The sequence below is a fragment of the Coturnix japonica genome, chromosome 14 (assembly GCF_001577835.2).
Source record: "Coturnix japonica isolate 7356 chromosome 14, Coturnix japonica 2.1, whole genome shotgun sequence".
Classification (NCBI taxonomy): Eukaryota; Metazoa; Chordata; class Aves; order Galliformes; family Phasianidae; genus Coturnix; species Coturnix japonica.
In genome coordinates, this window is record NC_029529.1 from 6,659,637 (window position 1) to 6,681,352 (window position 21,716).

The 21,716-nt window shown below is 54.3% G+C and overlaps 1 protein-coding gene across 1 annotated transcript; it reads left to right on the forward strand.

Annotated features, from left to right (window-relative positions):
- Positions 1-4,064: 4,064 nt before the first annotated feature.
- CACNG3 (calcium voltage-gated channel auxiliary subunit gamma 3) lies at positions 4,065-21,500 on the forward strand. The gene is made up of 4 exons (XM_015876993.1): positions 4,065-4,490; positions 18,465-18,548; positions 19,354-19,494; positions 20,119-21,500. The coding sequence occupies exons 1-4, from the start codon at positions 4,280-4,282 to the stop codon at positions 20,628-20,630; spliced, it is 948 nt and encodes a 315-aa protein (XP_015732479.1). The 5' UTR covers positions 4,065-4,279; the 3' UTR covers positions 20,631-21,500.
- Positions 21,501-21,716: the final 216 nt, after the last annotated feature.

A 21,716-nucleotide genomic window follows, 5' to 3' on the forward strand; every position in this document is an offset into this window, starting at 1 on the left:
TTGCCTGCAGGGCTCGGTTCATGCAAGAGGTTCCCCTGCAAGAGGCCTGAGCAAGCTTTGCTCCTTCATTCTGGTATGCTGTCTCCACACACACACAAAGGCTGACATCTGGTTGGTTAAAGGAACACTCCAATGTGATTGGCAATGCCAAAGCCAACCCAAGGGCAAAGCTGGGGTGTGACTGCAGCGAGGAGAGCAGGCAGGCTCAGATGGGAGCCACCAGGGCTCTGTTGGCCATCCCTGCCTGTATGGCCTTGGAGGCATGTGTGGCCACCAGAAGCTGCCCCAGATGGCATAGGGGAAATGCTTAAAAGCAAGGGGACAGCCCAATGGAGTGAGTGCAGTGGGATGGGGTGGCCAAGGGTTGGGCTCCTCTCCTGTGACCACCATGCAAGACCTCAGCAGGTCTGGCCAAGCCCCTCTGAGTGCGGTGCCTGCAGTGGTGTGCCCACGTCCAGCATTTCAGAAATACTCCTGAGCTTCAGTCATTCTGGCTTCTGCAAGTGAAACATTTGGTTTTGTGACACTTTCCTTAATTATGGGAGCTAATGACAAAACCATTGTGACAAATGACTCAGCTTTTGATAGTGAAGTTAATTAATTCTGAAGTTAGAGTCTCCATCAGAGTAGCTGGAAAAACCCGATTAAGAAGTCTGCTTACCCAGTGTGACGTGGGCAGCAGAAACCTCAGTCCCTGTGGCAGCCCAGGTGAAACCCTCCCCACTGAGGCCAGGGGGTGATTCACTCAGAGCAGGGAGAAGAAAGGCTGAGCACGAGCATGGTAAATGCCTCCCTCTCCTCTATCCATCAAAGGCATCTGGAGGAAGGCAGCCTCATTAGTGTTTGAATGAGTGACCAGCAGCAGCTCCGCGTTAGATGCTGACCTTCAAGAGCCGTCTCCCTGAAGCCATCTTTCATCTCTTTCATTTGCATTACAATCCTGTTTCCTCATTATTTGTTATCCGCTTCCTCTTCAAAGAATTTAAATGAAATCAATTAAATTGTGGTGGGTTGGAGTAGCAGCAAACCTTCTATGGGGGCTCGGCATGGTCCAGCTGGACTCAGCCTTCAAAATATCTCTTAATCTACCGCTATTTGTTCCGTTGTTACTTGTATGCTACAGTTGCCTTACAGAATCCCTTTGATCTTCTTCCTCCCTCCCACCAGTCCTGCGCCATGCTCCACAAAGACACTGATCTCCCTATGACCTTGGGAATGGGATTCCCTCATCCCCTTCCATGGGCTGCAGCCAGCCAGTCCCCTTTGGTGCTGCTGTGATGAGAAGAAGCTGACCTGTAAGCTGCTCCTGTCACCCACACGGTGCAGCTGGAAACCCTGGGCACTAGCATGGAATTTGCTGCACCACATCATCCCCATCCCTGTGCAGGGCTTGTTTTGTTCTCCCAGTGTATCAGAATAGGGTAAGATAGGTGCAATTGTGGTGCATGCCAGCAGTGCACGGTAAAGCAGAGGTGTGGACAAAGCAACATGGCATGCAGCAGCTGAAAGCTATTCACCCTACTCTCCAGATAGTCCACATGCCTCTTGTTTGCCCATGCATGGCTGCTCGTGCATAGCCTGTGCATGTTCCCATGATAGGCAGCCTTAATAAGAGCAGGTTTCTGTTTCTCTCCCCTGCTATTTTTATTGCTATCAAACTGTAGGAAGCCCAGCAGGGAGCTGCAGAGCTGGTAGGCAGCTGCACAGGCAGGCACCGCGTGAGCTGGCCGCACAGCAGACAGTGGGCAGGGGGCTGCTGCACCATGAATACATCCCAGCACGGTCCTTATCTCATGTCTCCCTCCATGTCTGGAGTGGCCAGTGGCAGCTGAGCACCATATGCCTATGCCACAGCACAGAGAACCACCCCAAACCCAACTGCATGTAGTGTAGGGCTGTGCCAACCTCACTACTGGGTCCTGTTAGCACGGGATTGCACCCAGTACTCCAAAAGCATGTGCAGATACAAATAATCCATGCATAGGAAGGAGCAAGGATGAACCCACTATAGGATGGGGAAGGATGAAGCCATGTGCCAAAGGGTCTGCAGCCCCATCCCCTTCGAGCCCCAGGAGCAGGAAGGTGCAGACAAGGCAAGGTTGGAGCTCAGCAACGTGCTGCATTGCTAACAACCTCGGCTTGCCTCGGATCAGCATCTCTCTTCCTTCAAGGAAAGAAATCTAATCCAGTGAGGGATTATTTCTGACTACCTACTTTCTGTCACTTTGCCAGTTTAAAAGCAACAGAGCTTTCATCACTGGATTTGGAAGGACAAAGCCAAACAGATCTTGGTTTAGGACATTTTTGTCTGCAAGGACGGCTTGTTTATTTTTTTTTTCTGCACAACTCAAACCTTTGTAGCAAGCTCTGTTCTCTGGATTCTGTTTCTGCTTTGCCCAGCAGAGAAAGGTGTGGGCCCACAAGCAAGTGTCTGCTGATGGATGCAGGAGTGAGCTGCAGGGAGTGGCAGAAGTGGAGCTGGAGGGGAGCAGGCTGTGCCATCACAGCAATGCCCTGCGGAGCCTGAGCTGTGTGCCAGGGCAGTAAGGTCCCAGGTCCCTGCTGGCTGCACATCCTCTTACACGTTTTCTAGGTTCCCCAGCATTGATGCAAGGGACAGAGCTTCAGGCACACTCCTGGGCCTGAGTCCTTCACACAGCGAGGATTGGAAGGGTTCAGGGATTGGCAGGGTGGGTCCCATGCAGGGACCACAGCCATTCAAGGTGTGGACTTTGATTCTGTTGAAGCCCGCTTTGTTAAGAGCCTAGGAACATGTGCACCCTGCACACACCTACACACACGATGTTAAAATAACACAATTAAGGCTGCAAAATCCCCCACTCGAAACGCAATTTGCAGCCCCTTCTCTGTAGGTGTGAGATCTTTTTGCTGCCTCCTCCCCAGGGCAGCTGCCCGCGTGCAGGACGGGGGCTGCGCAGGGTGCTGCTGTGGGGCTGCAGGCAGTGAGGAGGTGATGTGTGACACATTGCTGAGGCAGTATCCCTGAGTAGCACCCACCGAGCACTCGGGTGGATGCTTCTGACCAAGCTCCACAAGGGCCCGCCTCCTCCTCCTCTTCTGAGGCTAATATCACCTGTCCTATCCTGCTGGTGGAAGTGCAGGGGGGCACAGCTGCACTGCAGCCTTCCTGCTCAGCACAGCAGCAAACACAGCACAGGGCCCTTGGCAGAGCAGTGGATCAACAGCCATTGCAGCCATGCAATACAGCTTGAGGTCATAATTAGAGTGTCCCACCTAATGAGTACACATAAAGGAGGTGATTCAGGGTTGTGGAAGGTTCTTAATTGTAACCTTCATAATTTTCTGTTTGCATTTTGGAAGTAAACAACTTGTATTTACACAGAGATGTGTACAAATGGGAACTGGGAAGCACACTCTATGGGGTAAATCACGCATTCTCCTGTCTCACACGTAGCCCCTCGAAGGCTATTAATTGAAGAGGTGGATATGTTATAGGGCTTCTTTAAAAGGTCGCATGAGTCATAAGCTCATCCGACTGGCTGCAAAAATGTTTGAGAGAGATGCGGAGACAGCAGAGAAAGGGGGAGAAGGTTTTACTGCAGGCAAACAATGAGGAGCGTGATGTGGGAGACTCCCCCGGGTCTAATGTGTTTCTGGGCCCCCCGCTCTGTTCGGGCACCCGGGCAGGTGATGGACGCGGCTCCTCCGGGGCAGGCAGCTGTGCTGGATGCGGGAGGCGGCTCCTCGGCCGGGGGGAGCCCGGGGTCTCGCTGCGTTGCCCCTTCTACACACGTAGGTTCTCGGATGGTGCTCGGAGCGATGTCCCGAGGGGGGGCAGCTGCTCCCGGCGGCGGGGCGAAGCGGGGCCAGAGGAGTCCCCGCCAGGTTTCGCCCCGGCACCGCCCCCCACCACCACCCCAACCCCGGCGCCGTCCCCCGAAGGGGGGCGGTTTCCCGGTGCCCCCCTCCCCGCACACCACCCCCCGCGGCCCGCCCTCCGCTGCCCCACGCCCCCGCCGCCCCCCGCAGCTGCCTTGGGCCGGGCGGCGCGGGGGAGGCGCCGCGAGAGGCTCCGCGCTCCCCGCCGCGGGCGCACGGCGGAGCCGCTCCGCTCCGCGCCGCCGTCGCTCGGGCCATGCCGGCCGGGAGCCCCGGGGCTCGGCGGCCCCGCGCTGCGCCGCCGCGGGGGCCCGGCTCGGCTCGGGCCGCGGGGGCATGAAGCGCCGGGAGCGGAGAGCGGCGGCGGGCGGCGGCGCCGGCCCTTCCCCTGCGAGCCGCCGCCGTAGGATGAAGCAGCATGAGGATGTGTGACAGAGGCGTCCAGATGCTCATCACCACGGTGGGAGCCTTCGCAGCCTTCAGCCTGATGACCATCGCCGTGGGCACCGACTACTGGCTCTACTCGCGCGGCGTGTGCAGGACTAAGTCCGGCGGCGACAACGACACGAGCCGCAAGAACGAGGAGGTGATGACCCACTCGGGGCTCTGGAGGACGTGCTGCCTGGAAGGTACCGACCGCCCCCGGCAGCCCGCCGGTGCCCGGCCCCAGAAGCTCGGGGGAGGGCAGGGGTGCCGCGGGCCCCCGCCCCACGTCCGGACCCCCCGCCCGGAGACGATGCGCTCGGCGGTGCCGCGCTGCGGGCGGGGGAAACTTTGCGGGCGGCTCCCGAGAGCGGAACGCGGGGTGCAGGGGGGGAATCCCCCCGTGCCGGGAAGCGGTGCCGGCTGCGGGAGGCCGCGGTGCGCACCACGAGCCGCGGGGCTGAGCGGCGGGGCCGGGGCTGGGCGGCCACAGGTCCCTGTCTCTCTCTGGGCCCCGGGGCTGCTTTAATGGGAATCGAGCGGCGAGCGCGTTTCTGAGCCGCTCCCGGCGGAGGTTCTGCGGGCACCGTGTTCACGCCGGGGATAACGCGCTGCACCCGCAGCCGGCACCCGGCAGCGGGACCGGCCCTTCCCCTCCAAGCGGCACGGCATCCTGCTGCTGCTGCCCCGCCGCTTCTCGGCCCTGCGTCCCTCGGGGACCGCGCCTGCCCTCGCGGCTCTACCCCTGCAGCTACGGCACCCTCTGTTGTCCTGCAGCGCTGCCCGCTGCTCCGGGGATGTCGTCAGCCCGAAGTTCTTGGCTGAGATTTCTGTGAGCACCAACAGGCAGCGCTCAAACGTGAGCGTGAGTGGAACCCAGGTGATGGCACCTGTGCAGCAAAAAATGGCCGATGGGATCACCCTAACTTTTAAAATGAACGGCAGCAGCCGGTGCCCTGAGGGCTAACAGGCTGCCCTCCATCCTAAGGCCATGGGGGTGCCGAGCTCCCCACACCCCAGGAGAGGATCTACTGACATGGAGGCAGGTGAGCAGAGCACTGAACTGCACCCGCCACCTCAGAAAGTTCTCGGTGAGTCACAGCCACGGCCGCAGAAATACCCTGCGTGCTCCTGTGCTCGGCCCTAGGCCCACTGTAGGCAGTCAGAGCTCTCCTATTGATTCAAGGAAGGTTTGGATCATGCTCTAATTCCATAATAAGTAATTGGCGATAATCTGTCTCCCCTCTGAGGCTGAGGGAGCAGAGGAGGCAGAAGACAGGGCTGTGAGAGATGGGATCACTGAAGGCATGAGTAATTTCCAAAATTCTTATTTTTGCTGGCTGTGGTTTTCTTCAGTGAATGCTTTATGTTTCCCTCACCACCATAAATCACCGCTTTGGAAGGAGCTGGTGCAACCCTGGTCTCTTGGGCACAGCGCACTCGGGAAAGGGCTCAACGCTGAATCACGGGTCCTCGCCCTGAGCGTGGCATGGGAGGGTGGGGGCACCAAGATGAGATCTGAGTAGGGAGGTCCCACTTGGGGGTCCCACCCCACCTTGTGTCAGGGCAGCACATGGAGCCTGGGTGCCCTGGTGCTGGGGGACACGTTGGTGTTGGGTGCAGAAACACCATGTGCCGTGCTCTCCTGCTCAGGGCCATTCCTGTATTAGGGAGGGGGACAGGAGGGGGGCAGAAGGGCAGGGCAGCCCCTCCTGCTGGCAGGGCCTCATCATTCTGATGCTTCTGTGCATTCATCACATGTAGCTTCCAGAATAAGGACCTTTAAACATTGTCAGCCTCTCTCAATGGTGAACCCAGCCCTGGGGTGCATGGAGCATACAGCACAGAGCTGTGCTCTGAGGAGCACCTGGGCCTGGAGATTTCTGCTGCTGATGGGTTTAGCGTGCTCTGCGACAGAGGAATTAAACATTGCTCCCCTCCTCGCCTGCCTGCGTGCATGCAGCAGATCACTGAAATGACCAAAGCGGCTCTGGGTGCGCGGCATCGCAGTGCTCTGTGAGCCCACGGCAGCAGCACACAGCCCTGCGTGGGAGCTGCCATCACGTGGCTGCACTGAGCCCATGGCAGGAGCGGATAAATCTTGAATGAAGCCGCAGCAGAACCGTGTGAGACACCCACGCCGGCAAACACAAATTAGCGGCTGCCTCGACAGTGAGAGCCTGGGCAGTGCTCACAGCTGCTGTGCTGGCGCAGCCTTTGCCGTACTGTACGTTGCAGTGTTTGGGTTACAAACAGGTTGAGGCCAACTCCCCGGCATCAGGAGGCAGAGGAGAGGGGATGGCAGCGGTGGGGAGAGCTGTGCTGGGAGCGGGCTGCCTCTGTGGGAACTGGGAACAAAGTGATCGGTGCTTCTGGAGCACCCCGAGTGCCTCTCAGCTCCTGCCTAGCTAATACTCTGCTGTTCCACTGGCCCTGTCTGTCTGTCCTGCTTTCCTCATCTGCCCTGTTAGGATGTATCTTTCCCCCATGTGCCCTGCTGGCTTCTTTTCTTGGGTTTGGTTGGATGCAGGGGACACAGTGTCCCCCTTATCTGGACCTATTCTCATGTCCCACAGTAGCAGCAGGACCACGAGGCATGACAGAGCCCATTTCTCTCCACTGAGCTCTGAGAACTTTTCTTAGGTATTGTTCATCTTCTCAGGGGAACTTGGCCAAGAGTAAAAATCACTCTTTTGATTGTTGTCAGTGGGCAGCAGAGGGAGGGCTGGGACCTTCTTGCCCTGAGCAATTCCCAGAGCTTCCTTCACCTTCAACCAAGGCCCACTCTCCACTCCCATATTTCAGCCCCTCTGCCCCTGCTGCTTCCACATCCTGACCCCACTGCAGCTGCAGCAATGGGAATAAACCAACTCAGTCCCTTCTCCAACATGTCACCTCATGGGGTTTCCTGCTCCACCTCTTGCACTCTAATTCTGACCAGCAGACGCTTCCTTCTGTGGGGCACTTCCCTGCCAGCTGCTCACCACCTCCCCACACCCCTTCTGTGCTGCCAGATCCTGCAGCTCCTAAAGGCAAAGCCTTGGCCATGCCTCTGCAAAATGGCTGTGAGTAACTGAGTCCAACCCTGAACCTGTCCCCAGCACCTGACCTTCCCCGATTGTTCCTGACTATTGCAGTTGGTCTTTTCCCTACCCTTTACACCTTTTATCCACAATTAATTAATGTTATCACTAACATTTTCCATAATGACACTGTTGTAGCCCAATGCTGTTTCGATAGCAGGTTCTACATAGAAAAATCCCATTGGAGGGCAATTCACAATCTCTACAATCTGCTTAATAAAGCATAATACCATTCTTCTTCAGGACAGCCAAATCAAATAGCCTGTGGAGCTCTGAATGTGTTTTGGTAATGCCCTCCTTTGCAGCTTGGCCCAAACTGCTCTGGGACCAATGCAGCTCTGCTCCCCATGGGGCTGTACCTGCAGCCCTGGTGCCACATGCCCCCACCACAGCCATTGCTCGTGGGGATCTGTAGGGGCAGATTAACCATAAAGCCAGCCATTGTCCTCCAGAAACTCACCAGACTGCCAAGATGAATGAAAATCCCTTTTAGACCTTGAGAAAACTGTCCTCCCAGTGCTACTGGGATGGAGCCCTTCAGCCCCACCAATTCTGTGTGCATGTTTAAGGGCAGTTGTTCAGCATCGTCCCTAATCCCTGGCAGTGCACAGAGCTGCTTATCTCCCAGGAGAGCAGCACCTGGTACAGAAATCATTGGGTGTCACTTCTGCTCATGACTGACAGCTGTACCGCTGCCACCCAGCAGTGGCAGGGAGCTCCTTCCTTCCAACATGACTGAAGAATTTCTCCTTGTATTACTCAACCCTGCAGGTTTATTTTAACCCATCCTGTTAGCTTCTATGATCTGCCATGCGCGTGTGATAACTGCTGTTTCCAATAACAGGAGTCCCAGTTTTGGACTCTTTTAGTTGCAGTTTTGAGTCCCTCTCTCCATCAGTAGCTCAGGGTGCAGTGAGATCCTGCTATGGTTCTCCACCCGCAGGGGTGGCTCTGTGCTTTCCTCTCCCCCTGGCTGTGCCCACAGCTCCTCTTGGCTCTGCAGAGCGGAGCTGCTCACACTGAAGGCGGCCGTGGGCAGTGAGCAGCTGCTGCTGGCCAGCCACCAGCTCCTGGAGCCTCACAGCCCTCTGAATGAGGCCAAGCAGAGAATTTCCCCAAGGTGACAGCAATATTGTTTCTGTTTGAAAGTTATTATCTTTAATTTTTAAAAGCGCCAAGCAAATGTCTGTGAGATTGCAATCAGCCATGATGGAGCACATTTTTGTGCTATTCATTATCAGCAGGTATTTAAAGAGCTGCTCATCCTGTTCTTCTGTCTGGATGCCGTCTGTGATGGGTTCTCACCAACACTCTGGCTGCCATTTAACACTTCCCCATGGTGCTCACAACCCCAATCGGCTGCACTGCCTGCACTGAGGGTGAATGGAGCAATGGTCTCTGCCCCCATACAGGGACAGGGAGCTGCAATGGTGCAACAGGAATTAGATTCAGAGGCACCTCAAATGGCAGCAGTGGGTGAGAGTGAGGAGGGCACACTGCCCATGCCCTGATGCAGTTTACACTCTGCAGGTTTAACCCCATCCCTTCTTCCTCTGGAATACAGGTAAATGGGGATGGGCAGGGCTTGCACCTAGTGCTGGGGCTAGAGCTGGGCTTGGCAAAACCACTGAGCATGGGTCTCCAGTCAGACCTCTGACTTGGGCATCCCCACCCTTCGTCTTGTTGGGGCTTATATTGCATAAGCATTCATTATGCTTCTCCAATGGAGATGGCGTCTGCACTGCCAAAACCCTGGTCTGTTCCACACCCTTGTGCCTGTACCAACAGCCATAGGAGCTCTTCTAGCCAGTGCATATCCTGCTGCCATTGGAAGATCCCACTCTGCTCCTGCCCCAGCACTGCTCTGAGATGGGTGTGTGAAGCAGCAAGCACAGCACTCACCTCGTGGGATGCGCGGCAGCACCCATCATCTGGGCAGCCTGGAGAGCCAGCTCCCACATTGCTGTGAGCAGCACGTGAGGAGTGAATGTATGCTGCGAGCAGCTCGGGAGCAGGCGTTTTATTGCTGCATAGGCGTGGTGCAGAGTCTGTCATCTCAAGAGCTGCTCCTGTTTAATAGAGGTGGAAGGCTGAATCTGAATGAGGCTCAAAGTGTTGTTTTTTTCCATGCAAGGTCACTGTCTCCATTACGGCTGTAAATAACTGGTGATGGCTCACAGAGGCAGCCAGCCCAAGTGCTGGGGCAGCCACCATGATGGTGCCAGGTCTTCGTGCCCGGTGCTGCTGCGCTGGCCAGGCAGCAGGAGAGCAGCATTGCTGTGCAGTGCAGGGTTACACGGCTGCTGGTGAATCACTTCTCTTCCCACAAGCTTTCTGCCTTTCATAATGCACAACTGGAAGCAGGTCTGAGTGAGTTCACTGGTGTTAGTCCAAAGGGATGCATGGCCCCTCAGCTCTGCTTAGTGGAGTGCAGTCCCTCTGGCACAGCCACAGCCCTCTGCAGTGCCCACGCTGCTTGGGATGAGGCAAGGTGACACAGCCATGGTGGGCAACTGGCTTGGTGCTTCTGGCACTATTTACATGGGTCACACCATGGATTTTTAGCAGAGGTGAACTTTGTAAATAGGCATTAACATTTTTTTTTTCTGGAAGGCCAAAATTGCTCTCAAAATTCTACAGATGTGCCAAAATCCCATAGAAGAGAACTCCTTACAGCTGTGCTTGGCTGCATTTTGACTTGGGTTTTGGTGCTGGGCTGCAGGTCCCCACATCCCTTCCCCATATCCTCCACTCTGCCTAGTGCTGCACATGGTGTTATGGCTGTTTGTTAAAGGTTGAGCACCCCGGGGAGCACATCATGCTGTACCTTGGTGGCATGAGTACTTTGTGCATCTCCTTATTTGATGATTACGTTCCTTTCAAACTATCTGATATAAGGAGTGCTTTCCAAAATAAGTCCAAAGTAGGAGATATTCCATGTTTTATGCTGTCCAGTGTCCTTTGCACTGGTTGTATTGGAGATGGATGTACAGAAATACTCATTATGGTCATTTCCTGAAACAGAGGCACACTGTGCCAGCAGCACCCCAATGCACAGGCACAGCATTTTCTCAGCAGAATTGTTGGGTGATGGCTGCAGGTCTGCTGGGGGCAGAAGGGAAAGTGGTGCAGCAGTTGTGAGAGGAGCACTAATTGGAACAAATGCTGCAGAGCTGCAGTGACCAGGTGCCCTGATGGCCAACAAGTGCCCCTCCCAGGCTGCTGCACACCTGGCTGTGGCTACCAGGAGCATTAATGGTAGAGCTGCAGGGTCCTTTCCTCTAGCACTGCTTGTGTTGGGGTTGCACTGTCCCGTGCTCAGCACCAAAAGGATCTCCTGGGGGTGGTCTGTCATTGCAACAGGGGTTTGCTCCCTGCTGGAATTTGTGCTATGACAGCTGGGTTGTGCTTGCCTCCCTAACGCTTGCAGAATTCACTCGTGCACTGGCTGACTGCATTTGACAGGCTTGAAAATATCAGGGTTTGTTCGCAGTCATCGTGCAGAGAGGCAGGAGGAATTATTATGGCTGCTGAGCAGGTAATGCTGCATGATGGTGTTCTCAGATACTGCGTGCTCCTTATCTCCTGACACCACAGCCCACAGACAAAACCTGGTGCTGTTGGGCTGCCACCATCCCACATCAGGTGACGGGAAACTGCTTTTGATCATGCAGAGAGCAGAGTCAGACCATCAGGTGTGCAGGGCAAGGCAGGGAGAGGGCAAGGCAAGTGGCAGGCAGGCGCAGAGGCTGCAGCCCAGCAGCAGGAGGGCTTCATGCATCACTTGGCATGGAGCAGTTTGTGTCCCATGTGGAGCACTGGGGCAGGAGTGGGGCATGCGGGAAGGAGCAGTGAGTGACTCAGCCTGAGCACAGAGCAAACAAAAGACGGCATATGAGGGTGACATTTGTGCTCATGCCTGGCGGATGCTCGCTCTTCCAGTTTGTTTGGTGATTTGGTAACTGTCCCACCATTGTACTTTTACTCTTAGTTCGTGCCTGGAAATGTTAAGGGAAGGGAAAGCAGCATCCCCCAGAGATTACCAATGCTGTTATTGAAGTGTTCCTGGTTTTTAACTTGTGCTGAGGGAGCCTTGCTATGTCCTCATGTCCTGCACAACCCCATGGTGCCAGCACTGCCTTAAGGTGGGCAGGGAGCCTGGAGCACCCTGTGCCACTCAGCTGCTGTCACCCAACCTCTGGCAGCTGTCCGGGCTCTGGTGGTTGCATCGCTGCTGCCAGCACACAGTGATTCAGGGGGTGCTGTGCTCCAGGTGCCCGCTTGGTGTGAGATGAGGGAAGAATCAAGACTCGGATCTTCCACCTTTCAGTGTCCTTTCAGCATCTAAAGGGGGTCTGTTAGAAAGAAGGGGACAATCTGTAGCAGGATCTGTTGGAATATGACAAGGAGAAATTGATTTAAACTGTAAGAGGAGATTGAGATTGGACATAAGGAAAAAGTGGCTTATGCTTTTTGAACTGTGATGCCTGCTCCTGGCTCAGACTGTAGGATGCTCCCAATAAAGGGGGAGCGAAGCTGCAGTGCTGCTCACCAAGCACTGCTTGTCCCCCCCACCCCAACCCTGGGGCTGCAGCCCTCTGCACCAATCAGGGCTGGATGGGTACAGCTGCTTTCAGTGTTTCAGCTGAAATCTTGGTATGTTTCTGTTGTTAGGGAGATGCAAGGAGTATAATAATAATAAAAAGAAAGGGGGTGTTTGAGTGGCAGTCCCATATCTGAAGCTGAAGTACCTAGCTTCGAATCAGCGCTATGAGAGAAAGAAAAAAGAAATTTAATATCACTTTTGCAAGGAAAACAGCCTGCCGAGCCTCCTCCCAGGCTAAATGTGCTTCAGAGATTGACTGTGCGGCTGTAAAAACTATCGATGAACTGTAAACATGAAAAGATCACCCCGCTCGTGGCCTGTCAGAAGCATTAGGTTGGAAATGCTCTGTGCTCCGCTCCAGCATGACTCACCGAGTCCTGAGCAAATGTGTTTATTTGTAAAGATCCCTCTTTCAGAAATAGTGACCTTTTTAATGCCTCATGCAGCGAGCTCAGAAATTCTAAATTGCCTTTTGGCATCTTCCTGGCCTCGCTGAAGCTCTGGCAGTGCTTTCCGTGGCGATTTACATATTTTTAGCCTTGATATTCTGCGCTGCTTGAGTCCTCTGAGGAGTGATTTACTTCTCATAGCCCTCAGAAAGAGGTGGAGGAGCCCTTTTGGTGCCTCCTCTCTCTCACAGCCCCCCTGCTCACCTGCTTACCCCTCGTTGGGGAGTAACGTTGTGATGGTTTCTGTGCACTTTCTTGGTGTCCTCTCTCAGCGCTCCGCAGTTCTGAGCTGCTGTTTTAAATGCGGGTCCCTTCTTCCCTTTTGTTGGGCTCTCTTTAGTTTTCGTGGCTGTTTGCATATTGACCGGGCGGCTTTCAGATTGGTGCAAACTCGGGCCTCACTTGTGAGATTTGGGGGTAAAACACTCTTAAATCATCCTCTATTCCCAGCTGTGCTTTTATGCTCAAGTCCGTTCTAACTGCTTGTGTTCACAATTGTTTTTTTTCCCGTGAACTGGCCGATAAAGCTTCACAAATATACAATAGTGCCTGAACTTCACTGTTTGCCCATAGGAAGTGTAATCAAGTCTTGATTGCCAGGACCTGAGCCGCAATTCTTAATGTTGATCCATTCCCCTTCAGCTGTCAGCACAGAGCCTGAAGGAGCGTTCCCTGAGCCGGGGGCTGCTCTTCAGAGCTGTGAAATTGGCATTTATGGGTTTTCGGGAATTCACTGGACACTTTAATACAGACAGAGTGAAACCTCCCGCTTCCATCGTCAAGCAGCTTCCTCTCCTACTTGTTATAAAGGCACTTCAGCAGCCTCCACTACGACCTGTCCCCTGGTGTAGCTCCGGGGTTGCAGCAGGCTCTGAGCACCACTTCTCCTGTCCCCTCTCTGTGTTATCTCTGGTCAAACAAGTGGCTGTTAATTCACACGGAGGATCCCCAGGAGGTTTGTGCACACCTGACCCTTGTTTGTCTCCCACCTCATCATCTCTGGATGGGTTTTATTACCAATTTTAGCATTCTACTCATGCAAATCACCCCATAGGGTTCAGAGATGCTGCACAGGTCAGATGGACTCCCATAAATGAGCTGGCTCTGTCCTTCTGGTGTGTTATCCCAGCTTGCAGCCATGATGTGCAGGCAATTACTGCTCTGTCCTTTGCTCCCTGACACGTAGCACCCTTCTACTGTGATGTGGTGATGAAGGAGGGCTCGGTTGCCCCCTGCCTCCGTCTCCCTGCTCTGCTGCAGGCTTACAGGCTGTGGGGCCAGGGTTAGCTGGGGCTGTGACGCTGTGCCCCTGAACCTCGTGGCTCCCACTGGGGACAGTCCTGGAGCCGCTGTGCTGCAGGGACGTGCAGAGGGCAAAGAGCAAGTGAGAGAAAAAGGCATCACGGACACACAGAGGTTGTGCACAAATAATAGAGCAGAAAAGGGCGTAAGCTGCAACAGGTTGGATGGGAAGCTGTCAGAAGGCAGCAGAAATGGTGGGGAGGAGCCCCACAGGGAGACATGGGCTCAGATCTTGTCCTGATGTGTGTGTGTGCTGCAGGAGCTCTCAGCCCCAGCTCCTGGCTGCCTCTCTCTGTCATCATATCTGAGCTGGTGATTTTTTCCAATTCTTACAGTTGTATTAATTTAAAAGGATAAACTCAATCAGCGAAGCTCATTACTTTCCATCTCGTGGCTTATTTACATGGCTTCTGGCTGCTCCAGCCCTCACTTTGCTATCATAGCAATGTCAATTACTTTTTACAATAAAAATCGATGTTTATTTGCTGTTGAAACAAGAAATGTTTTCCTGCAACATGCCACAGAGCTGCCCCAGCCCAGTAGTGGCTGCCATGTGCCTCATGAGAGGCTCCTGAGCTCATCACCTCCCTCCACCAAATGAGTCTTCATGCCCCTGCTCCCATCCATGGTCCTCATCCCACACCACTGCAGGACTGGGCTGGCGGGTCGCTGTCATTATCAGGCCTCTCTGGTCCTTAACGAGCTCCAGTGATGGAGAAGGAAACCTGGGGGGTGGCCCAGGAAGCAGCTGTGGTGCATTACCTGATTGCTTCTATCATGAGAGCACCAAAGCTGAGCCCTCAAAGAGTGCCAGAAATTACCCATCCTTTTCAAACTTTTTTTCCTCCTCTATTATTCAGAATTGTTTTGCTTTTCTGAACTGCCTTGTGTAGGTTGTAGCAACCCCACAGATTCCAGAATGGGAGATGATGAGTCACTGTCAAAATGTAGATTTTTTTTTCTCTTTTTTTTTTTCCCTTTTAGCAATGCTGAGGGAATAAAGTCTGTGACACTCGGGCACTGGCACTCAGTGCAGCAGCAACATCTCCCAGCAGCCGTGATGCCAGAGCCTGGCTGTGCTTATGGGGACACCCAGATCCCACCAGGCACTGCCCAGCTCGGAGCTGTGGGTTCATCACCGGGTGTGGGGCTGTCCCTGTGCTTTGGTTGCCTACGTTCAAGCTCCTGTCTGAGCCAGCATCTGTCCATCCAGCTCCGCAACCACGCTGCTGCCTCTGCCACCTCCTTGCTGCTGCACTCCCTTACTTTGACTTGGGGATTTTCCACTGTATTTTTCTTTCTTTCTTTTTTTTTTTTTTTTTCCAAAGGGTAAGGAAACAAAAAAAAAAAAAAAAAAAAGGCCTTCAGAAAATACTTATTTTTGTAGGTGACAGCTGAGACACCAACCACCACCGGAGAGGGGGAGAGGGTGTGAAGGAGGGGGAGCCACGTCTCATGCCATTCCCCTGCTGAGGACCTGGCACCGGGCCACTGTGGTGGGCAGGGATGAGCAGGAGGGCTCGTGGTGCTGGGGAATCTGTGTGCCATACTGCAGGGAACCCATCTGAGCAGAGCAGCGTGGAGCAGAGGGCTTTTCCCAACCGTTGCATGCACTAATTTAGTTCAGCAGCTTGCCAGCAGGGTTCATCCAAGCAGATGCCTTGTGAGGAGGTGGAAGGCTGCGGTCCGAAGGACCACAAAGCCAGTTTCAGGATGAAAGAACACCAGCCCTAAACCTGCTGTGTCCTCATTGCTTTGCATGGAGTGCACAGGGTGCAGCTCTTGGGCAGGCAGTTCTCAGCCCGGTGGCACCACGTGAAGCTGGGGAAGGGAAGGAGAACATGAATCCTTCCAACTCTGCAGGCATCTGGGTGGTGGGCGGGAGGTATCAAAAAGAAAAAGAGAGAGAGCCCTGGAGTTTGGATTCCTGGGAGATATTTTGGAGTCTTGCTGGGAGCCGGGTGCCTGAGCATCTCCGAGGTGTGCCACAGGCACAGCACTGAGTGCTGCAGCTGAGCTCCAGGTTCTGTTCTCCTGTGGGTGTTGAATGCCAGAGTGCTCAGAGCACCACGGCCACATCACTCGCTCCATGTGGGTTCAGCCAGATGGGCTGTCTGTAGCTGAACTCCCTGGGCAGTGCCAAGAGCTGGGTCCAACCTGGCAGCAGGACTGTGCTCCCACTGGGTTGAGACCACTGAGGGGAGGGTTGGTGGGAGCTCTGTTCTTGTGGAGGAGCAGTGTTAGCTCATCATCCCGAGCCCAAGTTGTGCTTTGCACACTGATAAGCAACAGCTGCAGCAATCTCTGATCGCTGTTCCACTGGATGAAAAATATTGAGGTGTTTAAATCATAACCAGAGTTCTTTGCTCTTCTGGCTGCCCAGGTGAGGGTCTGTGTCGCTGACTGTGCTAACAGCACTGGCATTATGAGAACAGTGCTTCTCCCAGCCCCCTCCCATGGCCCTCACTGAGGAAAGGGCTGTGAGGGGAAACGGACCTGAGATAAAATCAATTAATTGCCTTTGCATTCTCTGATAAATGCAGTGCAGAGAGTGCCTACATAGCAATACAAATGAACTAAACCAGCAGCAACAGAAGGCTGAATGGAAACATTGCCCCGGGAGCAGGGGGAGCAGAGAGCAGCATGAGGGTTGCATGCAGTGGGGAGCTGTGGTCTGGGGGGTAAAGGGAGCTGAGGAATTACCTGGAGCACACAGTGGAGGGAGTTCAGTCCAATATGCTGAATGCAAAATGTGAGTTCATCTCTTCCAGGTTTGCTGTTCCCTACAAGTGGGGCTGCCGTGAGACCGAGTCAGTGGGCAGATGCTCTTTGCAGCCCATGGTCTGGCTCTGTTGCACTGCAGTGCTGTCCTGCAGGGCAGAGCAAAGGGACATGGAGCGAGCAGCGGCATGAGGGCGGCTGCTCCCCAGTATAGATGGGATTCAGGGGCACTCAGCATTGCATTTATTTGGAGTTTGGGACATTTTCAGTGTGTCGGGTGACTAAACAGTCACCATGGTAACAGTCATCAGTTAATGAACAGAACAGAGTAAAGGATCCGACATAAATGTCAGCACATGAAATAGATGCGGCAGGGCGGCAGCGTGGGGTGCGTGGTGCCATGCCCCATAGGATGGGGCTCAGAGCTGGGGCTGAGGGGCGTGGGGGGCCTGAAGTGCTGCCTCTATGCATGGGCAGTGGGCAAGAGCTGGTGCTCATCCTGCAGCTGAACAAAGGCTCTGTGCCAGCACTGGAAAAGTCACTTTTCTGTGTGCTGTTTGTTTTTCTTAATCATTTTTTAATTTATTCTCTATTGCAAATGAAGTGTTTTGATGGGTCAGGCAGACAGGTTGCAACTTCCAGCTGGGGAGGAGAGTTGATGCAGCACAGCTGTGCATATTCTGCACCCTGGGCTGAGCAACATGTCCTGCTGCTGCTCAGGGCTTTGCTCCTGATGGAGCTGTGCTGTTGGGGTGTGCTGGGGCAGGCAGAGCTGCATGGGCAGAGCAGGGCTGGGGCTTCACTGCTGTCAAGACACTGAGAGGTAAAGACAAACCTGTGCTGGAACCTTGGCTCTTCTAAAAGATAATCCATCCATGGTTGGGAGTAGGGAGATGTCACAGGGGGACCTGGTGTCAGCGTGCTGGTGTTTGGTGGGGTCCCACAGCTGGGTGACAGCTGGGAAGGAAGGAGGGAAGTAGAGGAGGCAGTGAGTGTAGAGGGTAGAGTGTTGCTGGTGGGCACAGGGAGAAGGAGATGCAGGAAGCCAGGAGCTGGGAAGGAGGAGGAAGAGGTGGCTGTGCTGCATGTGCTGTCCTTGCCATGCCCAGTGCTGCCTACCATGATTGTGCTGCCCGTTCTCAGCCTCCCCTGCACCCGCAGTTCCCAAAGCAACGGGAGCAGGCGCTTCTCCTTCCGATGCCGCGTCTCTGCTCTGATGACAGATTGCCACCTCCAGAGCTTCATCGCCAGGCTTTAATTGATGCCTGTCACGATGCTCAGCTCTCCCAAGCCCAGAGCTGGAGCTGATGAGGATGGGGTATGGTAGGGAGCAGCATGCCTTGTGATGGATTTGGGTAGGCCAGGAAGACATGGTGCACCAGTATGGGAGAGGAGAGGTCCCCAGGATCTACACTGCCACCAATCACACTGGTTTAAACTCCATGTGAGCACTGGCTGCTTCATGCAAGAGCTATAACCCAAAGTGAGAAGGCTGCGGGATCCCACCTGCCCCACCCTGAGCTTTCACTTCAGAGAAGTCATGCTCAGTGCCTCAGTTTCCCCATGCATAACATCAAGAATAACATTTGTCAACACCTGTGCACACTCCTGCATTTAAGCTTGCTGCTCATTTTGGAGATGGCAGCTCTGTGGGTCCTTCAGGCTCTCCCCATGCTCACTTCCTGCAGCATGGCCACTCTGCTATGTATCACCTGGCAGGAGTGGGCTCATCCTTGGCTTCCTCCTTCTGTGGCACAACCACATCAATTTGGCACAAAGAGAGCAGAGCCCTGAATCACAGTGAGGAAGGAGCCAAAGCAAACAGGCAGGCACTTAGAGCAAAATGCATTTGTTTTGCTTCAGAGGCAGGAGAGGAGGGAAATGACCAAAAAAGAAAAGAAGAAAAAGAGCCTTTTTTCCCAAATGTTAACTGGGAGGCCACCAGATGCAGAGCATCAGCTGTTCCAGGCCCTCCCAGCAGCTGCATAGTTCTGAAGACCCCACCTTGTGTCTCCCCAGGAACCTTCCGAGGAGTCTGCAAGAAGATCGACCACTTTCCTGAGGATGCAGACTACGAGCAGGACACAGCTGAATACCTCCTCCGTGAGTCTGCTGCCCCACTCATTGCCCTGAGCCCCATATCCAGTGCTTCCCCCAGTACATCCCCCAGCTCCCAGCCAGTGCAGCCCCAGGGTCTCAGCATGGACTCCCGGTGCTGGGATGAGGCCAATCCCCCCCAGCACCTTCTGAGCCCTTTGCTCAAATGTGAGACACAAAGGTGCAAACTGACAGCCACTGGGGGAGGTGAGCCCACACAAGGCATACCCTGACAGAGCAGAGAATGCAGCGCCCAACTTGACAGCAAACATCCCTTTGTCAGGCTGAAAAGTTTGCATGGCAAACTATGTGGGTACCATGGGCACAGGGACCCCTTGGCAGCACTGCAGCTCTGCAGGGAGTGCTGTGCTGTGCACCCGCCTGAGGTGGATCGTGTCTAATGGAGTTGGTTTGCCATTTTAGTAGATGAGCGTTTAAGCTCTTCTCCCACCCCCTCCCACAGTTAAAACAAAAAATGTCTATTTTAAAGCCCCCAGAATGGCATGTTAATGGGGCTTCTCTGTATTACTGTGCATTTAATATGGGCCCTAAGAGAGGCATGAGAGCCCAAACCAAGGCACAGTATATTTTAGGTGCCTTTGTTTTAGCAGCAGGGAGGGATTTGCTGTATTAATTGCTCTTTGCAGTCAGTTTGGAGGCTGAACTTCTGAAAGGGTGAACAGAAAAGACCCCTCTTAAAGCAGTGACTCCTGAGATCTGATATCCATAGGGCCACAGCAGCAGCCTGGGGCAGGCCAGAGCCCAGCAGAGCCCAGGATCCCTCAGCCAATGCCCCATCTTTACCCCACAGGTGCTGTCAGAGCCTCCAGCATCTTCCCCATCCTGAGCGTGGGCCTGCTCTTCTTTGGGGGGCTGTGTGTGGCAGCCAGCGAGTTCTACAAGAGCAAACACAACGTCATCCTCAGCGCCGGCATCTTCTTTGTCTCAGCAGGTGATGGGCTCTGGGTTTGCTGGGAGCCTGGGGGCAGTTCAGGGTCCCCAATGCCAGCAGTACAGGAGGCTCAGCTGTGGAGCTGTCCCAGGAGCAGGGAGGAAAACCCATACAGCTCCAATGAGAGTCCAACACAGGACAGGTTGTGCAGGGTCTGCACAAAGCCTGCAGTGCTGGACAGCAGGTGGAGGGGCTGCTGCAGACTTCCTGCAGAGCAGCACCATCAGGGCTGCTCCTCTCTGTGCACAGCTCCCCAGCGCTTCCACTGATTGTCTTACAACAATGTCTTTGTTTCAAGGAACTGCTTTATTCTGTGTTTTTCTTCTCCCCACAAAGAGACAAATTACTCTCCCTCCTCTGGCTGGAAGGAGCCGCTGATGCAGATGAGAAAACAACAGAAAAAACATAATCGATTCATTAAGTAAATACAGAAATGTATCAGCAGCTTCCCAGCCCTGCAGCTCTGCTGGCAGTGCAGAAATTGCCCAAATCCCAAAGAAAGTCTCTGTGCTCCAGCAGGAATTAAGAGACAGAGTCACTTTGCTTCAAGCAGCTTTCAGCCCTGGGGACCAGGGCTGGCCCTGTGGGGATGCTGCCAGCTCCATCCTTCTCCTCCTCCCATAGGTCTCAGCAACATCATTGGGATCATCGTCTACATCTCAGCCAACGCGGGGGACCCGGGGCAGAGCGACTCCAAGAAGAGCTACTCCTACGGCTGGTCCTTCTACTTCGGTGCACTGTCCTTCATCATCGCCGAGATGGTGGGGGTGATCGCCGTGCACATGTACATCGAGAAGCACCGCCAGATCCGCGCCAGGTCCCACTCGGAGCTGCTGAAACGGTCGGCATTCACCCGCCTGCCCCCCTACCGGTACCGCTTCCGCCGGCGGTCCAGCTCGCGCTCCACTGAGCCACGTTCCCGGGACATGTCGCCCATCAGCAAGGGCTTTGGCACCATCCCCTCCACCGACATCTCCATGTTCACCCTCTCCAGGGATCCTTCCAAGGTCACCATGGGGACGCTGCTCAACTCGGAGCGGGACCACGGTTTTTTACAGGTCCACAACTCCATCCCCAAAGAGTTCAAGGAGTCTTTGCACAACAACCCGGCCAACAGACGAACCACGCCGGTCTGAGCCCCACTGCCGGGCACGTGTACAGAGGTGTTTTGTCAGGCTGCATGACATGATCCTCGTGACGGTGTAACCCATGAAACCCCATTTTTAAGGACACCCCAACGAGCTCCCCATGTCCCTTTCCCCAGGTGCCACACCTGGGGGACACTGGGCTGGGATGCACTGTCCTGGTGGGGACAGCCCCAGCGCCCAGAGGGCAGATTGGGGGATTCCCAAAGTCACCATCGTTAATGTTGATAATAACCGCAGTGTTCCCTTAGCTGTATGTCCCACTGGAAATGCTGGCAACAGCCCTGTCTGTGAGAACCCCGTTGGGTCATTACTCCCAGCGGAACGCCTGGAGCCCAGAGCTGGCAGCGCTGCTCATGGTCTTGAAACCGCGTACCGTTGTGGTGGGTGGAGTGCTCGGGATGGGCTTCTTTATGGTGTTTCGTGCATGCATTAAATAGCTTGGAATTCAATTTTGTCATGTCAGGTTGGAAGAAACATCCTTTTGCAGTTTTCTGTGGTCTTGAAAGGGCTTCTTTCTTTCCTCCATTCTTTCTTTCTTCCTTTTGGTGCATTCAGACCATGAATGGACTCAGGAGCAAAATTTCTCCAATGACTGGTAGCAATTAGCCAGCATTTAATTAACCTCTAATGTTGCAAGAAAATGAAATAATTCCTGAAAATTAATACCCTCACAGTCACAAATTACTGTCTGGGTTCAACAGAGGAGGCTACACTTGACCTGGTCACGCTGAGAAGAAGCTGGGATTATGACTGGGCCTTGGCTGTGGTTGGTGTGCTGATGGTGTGTGGTTCTATAATGAATACGACCAGGAGATGAATGGGAAAAATAACAATAAAGTCATCCAGTTTGGCAAGCAAGTTCCTTGGCTGGATGGGTGGTGTGTGCTGTGCCATGGCACCAGGGATTGTGTACAGCATCTCATTGGAGCTTCATCCCATGCAGCTCCAAGCCCTCACATGGGGCTGTTGGAGGGCCCCAGGGTGATGCATGGGTAGGGGGCTACTCTGGGTCCAGTTATGTCTGGCTGCAGTGGGAACCCATGTGCTGCCGGGCTCTGCAGGATTGGCTCTGAG

Coding starts and splice junctions, on each gene's coding strand:
- CACNG3 (XM_015876993.1), top strand. CDS start 4,280: ATGAGGATGTGTGACAGAGGCGTCCAGATGCTCATCACCACGGTGGGA. Junction 4,491..18,464: donor GAGGACGTGCTGCCTGGAAG/GTACCGACCGCC, acceptor GTGTCTCCCCAG/GAACCTTCCGAGGAGTCTGC. Junction 19,495..20,118: donor CATCTTCTTTGTCTCAGCAG/GTGATGGGCTCT, acceptor CTCCTCCCATAG/GTCTCAGCAACATCATTGGG.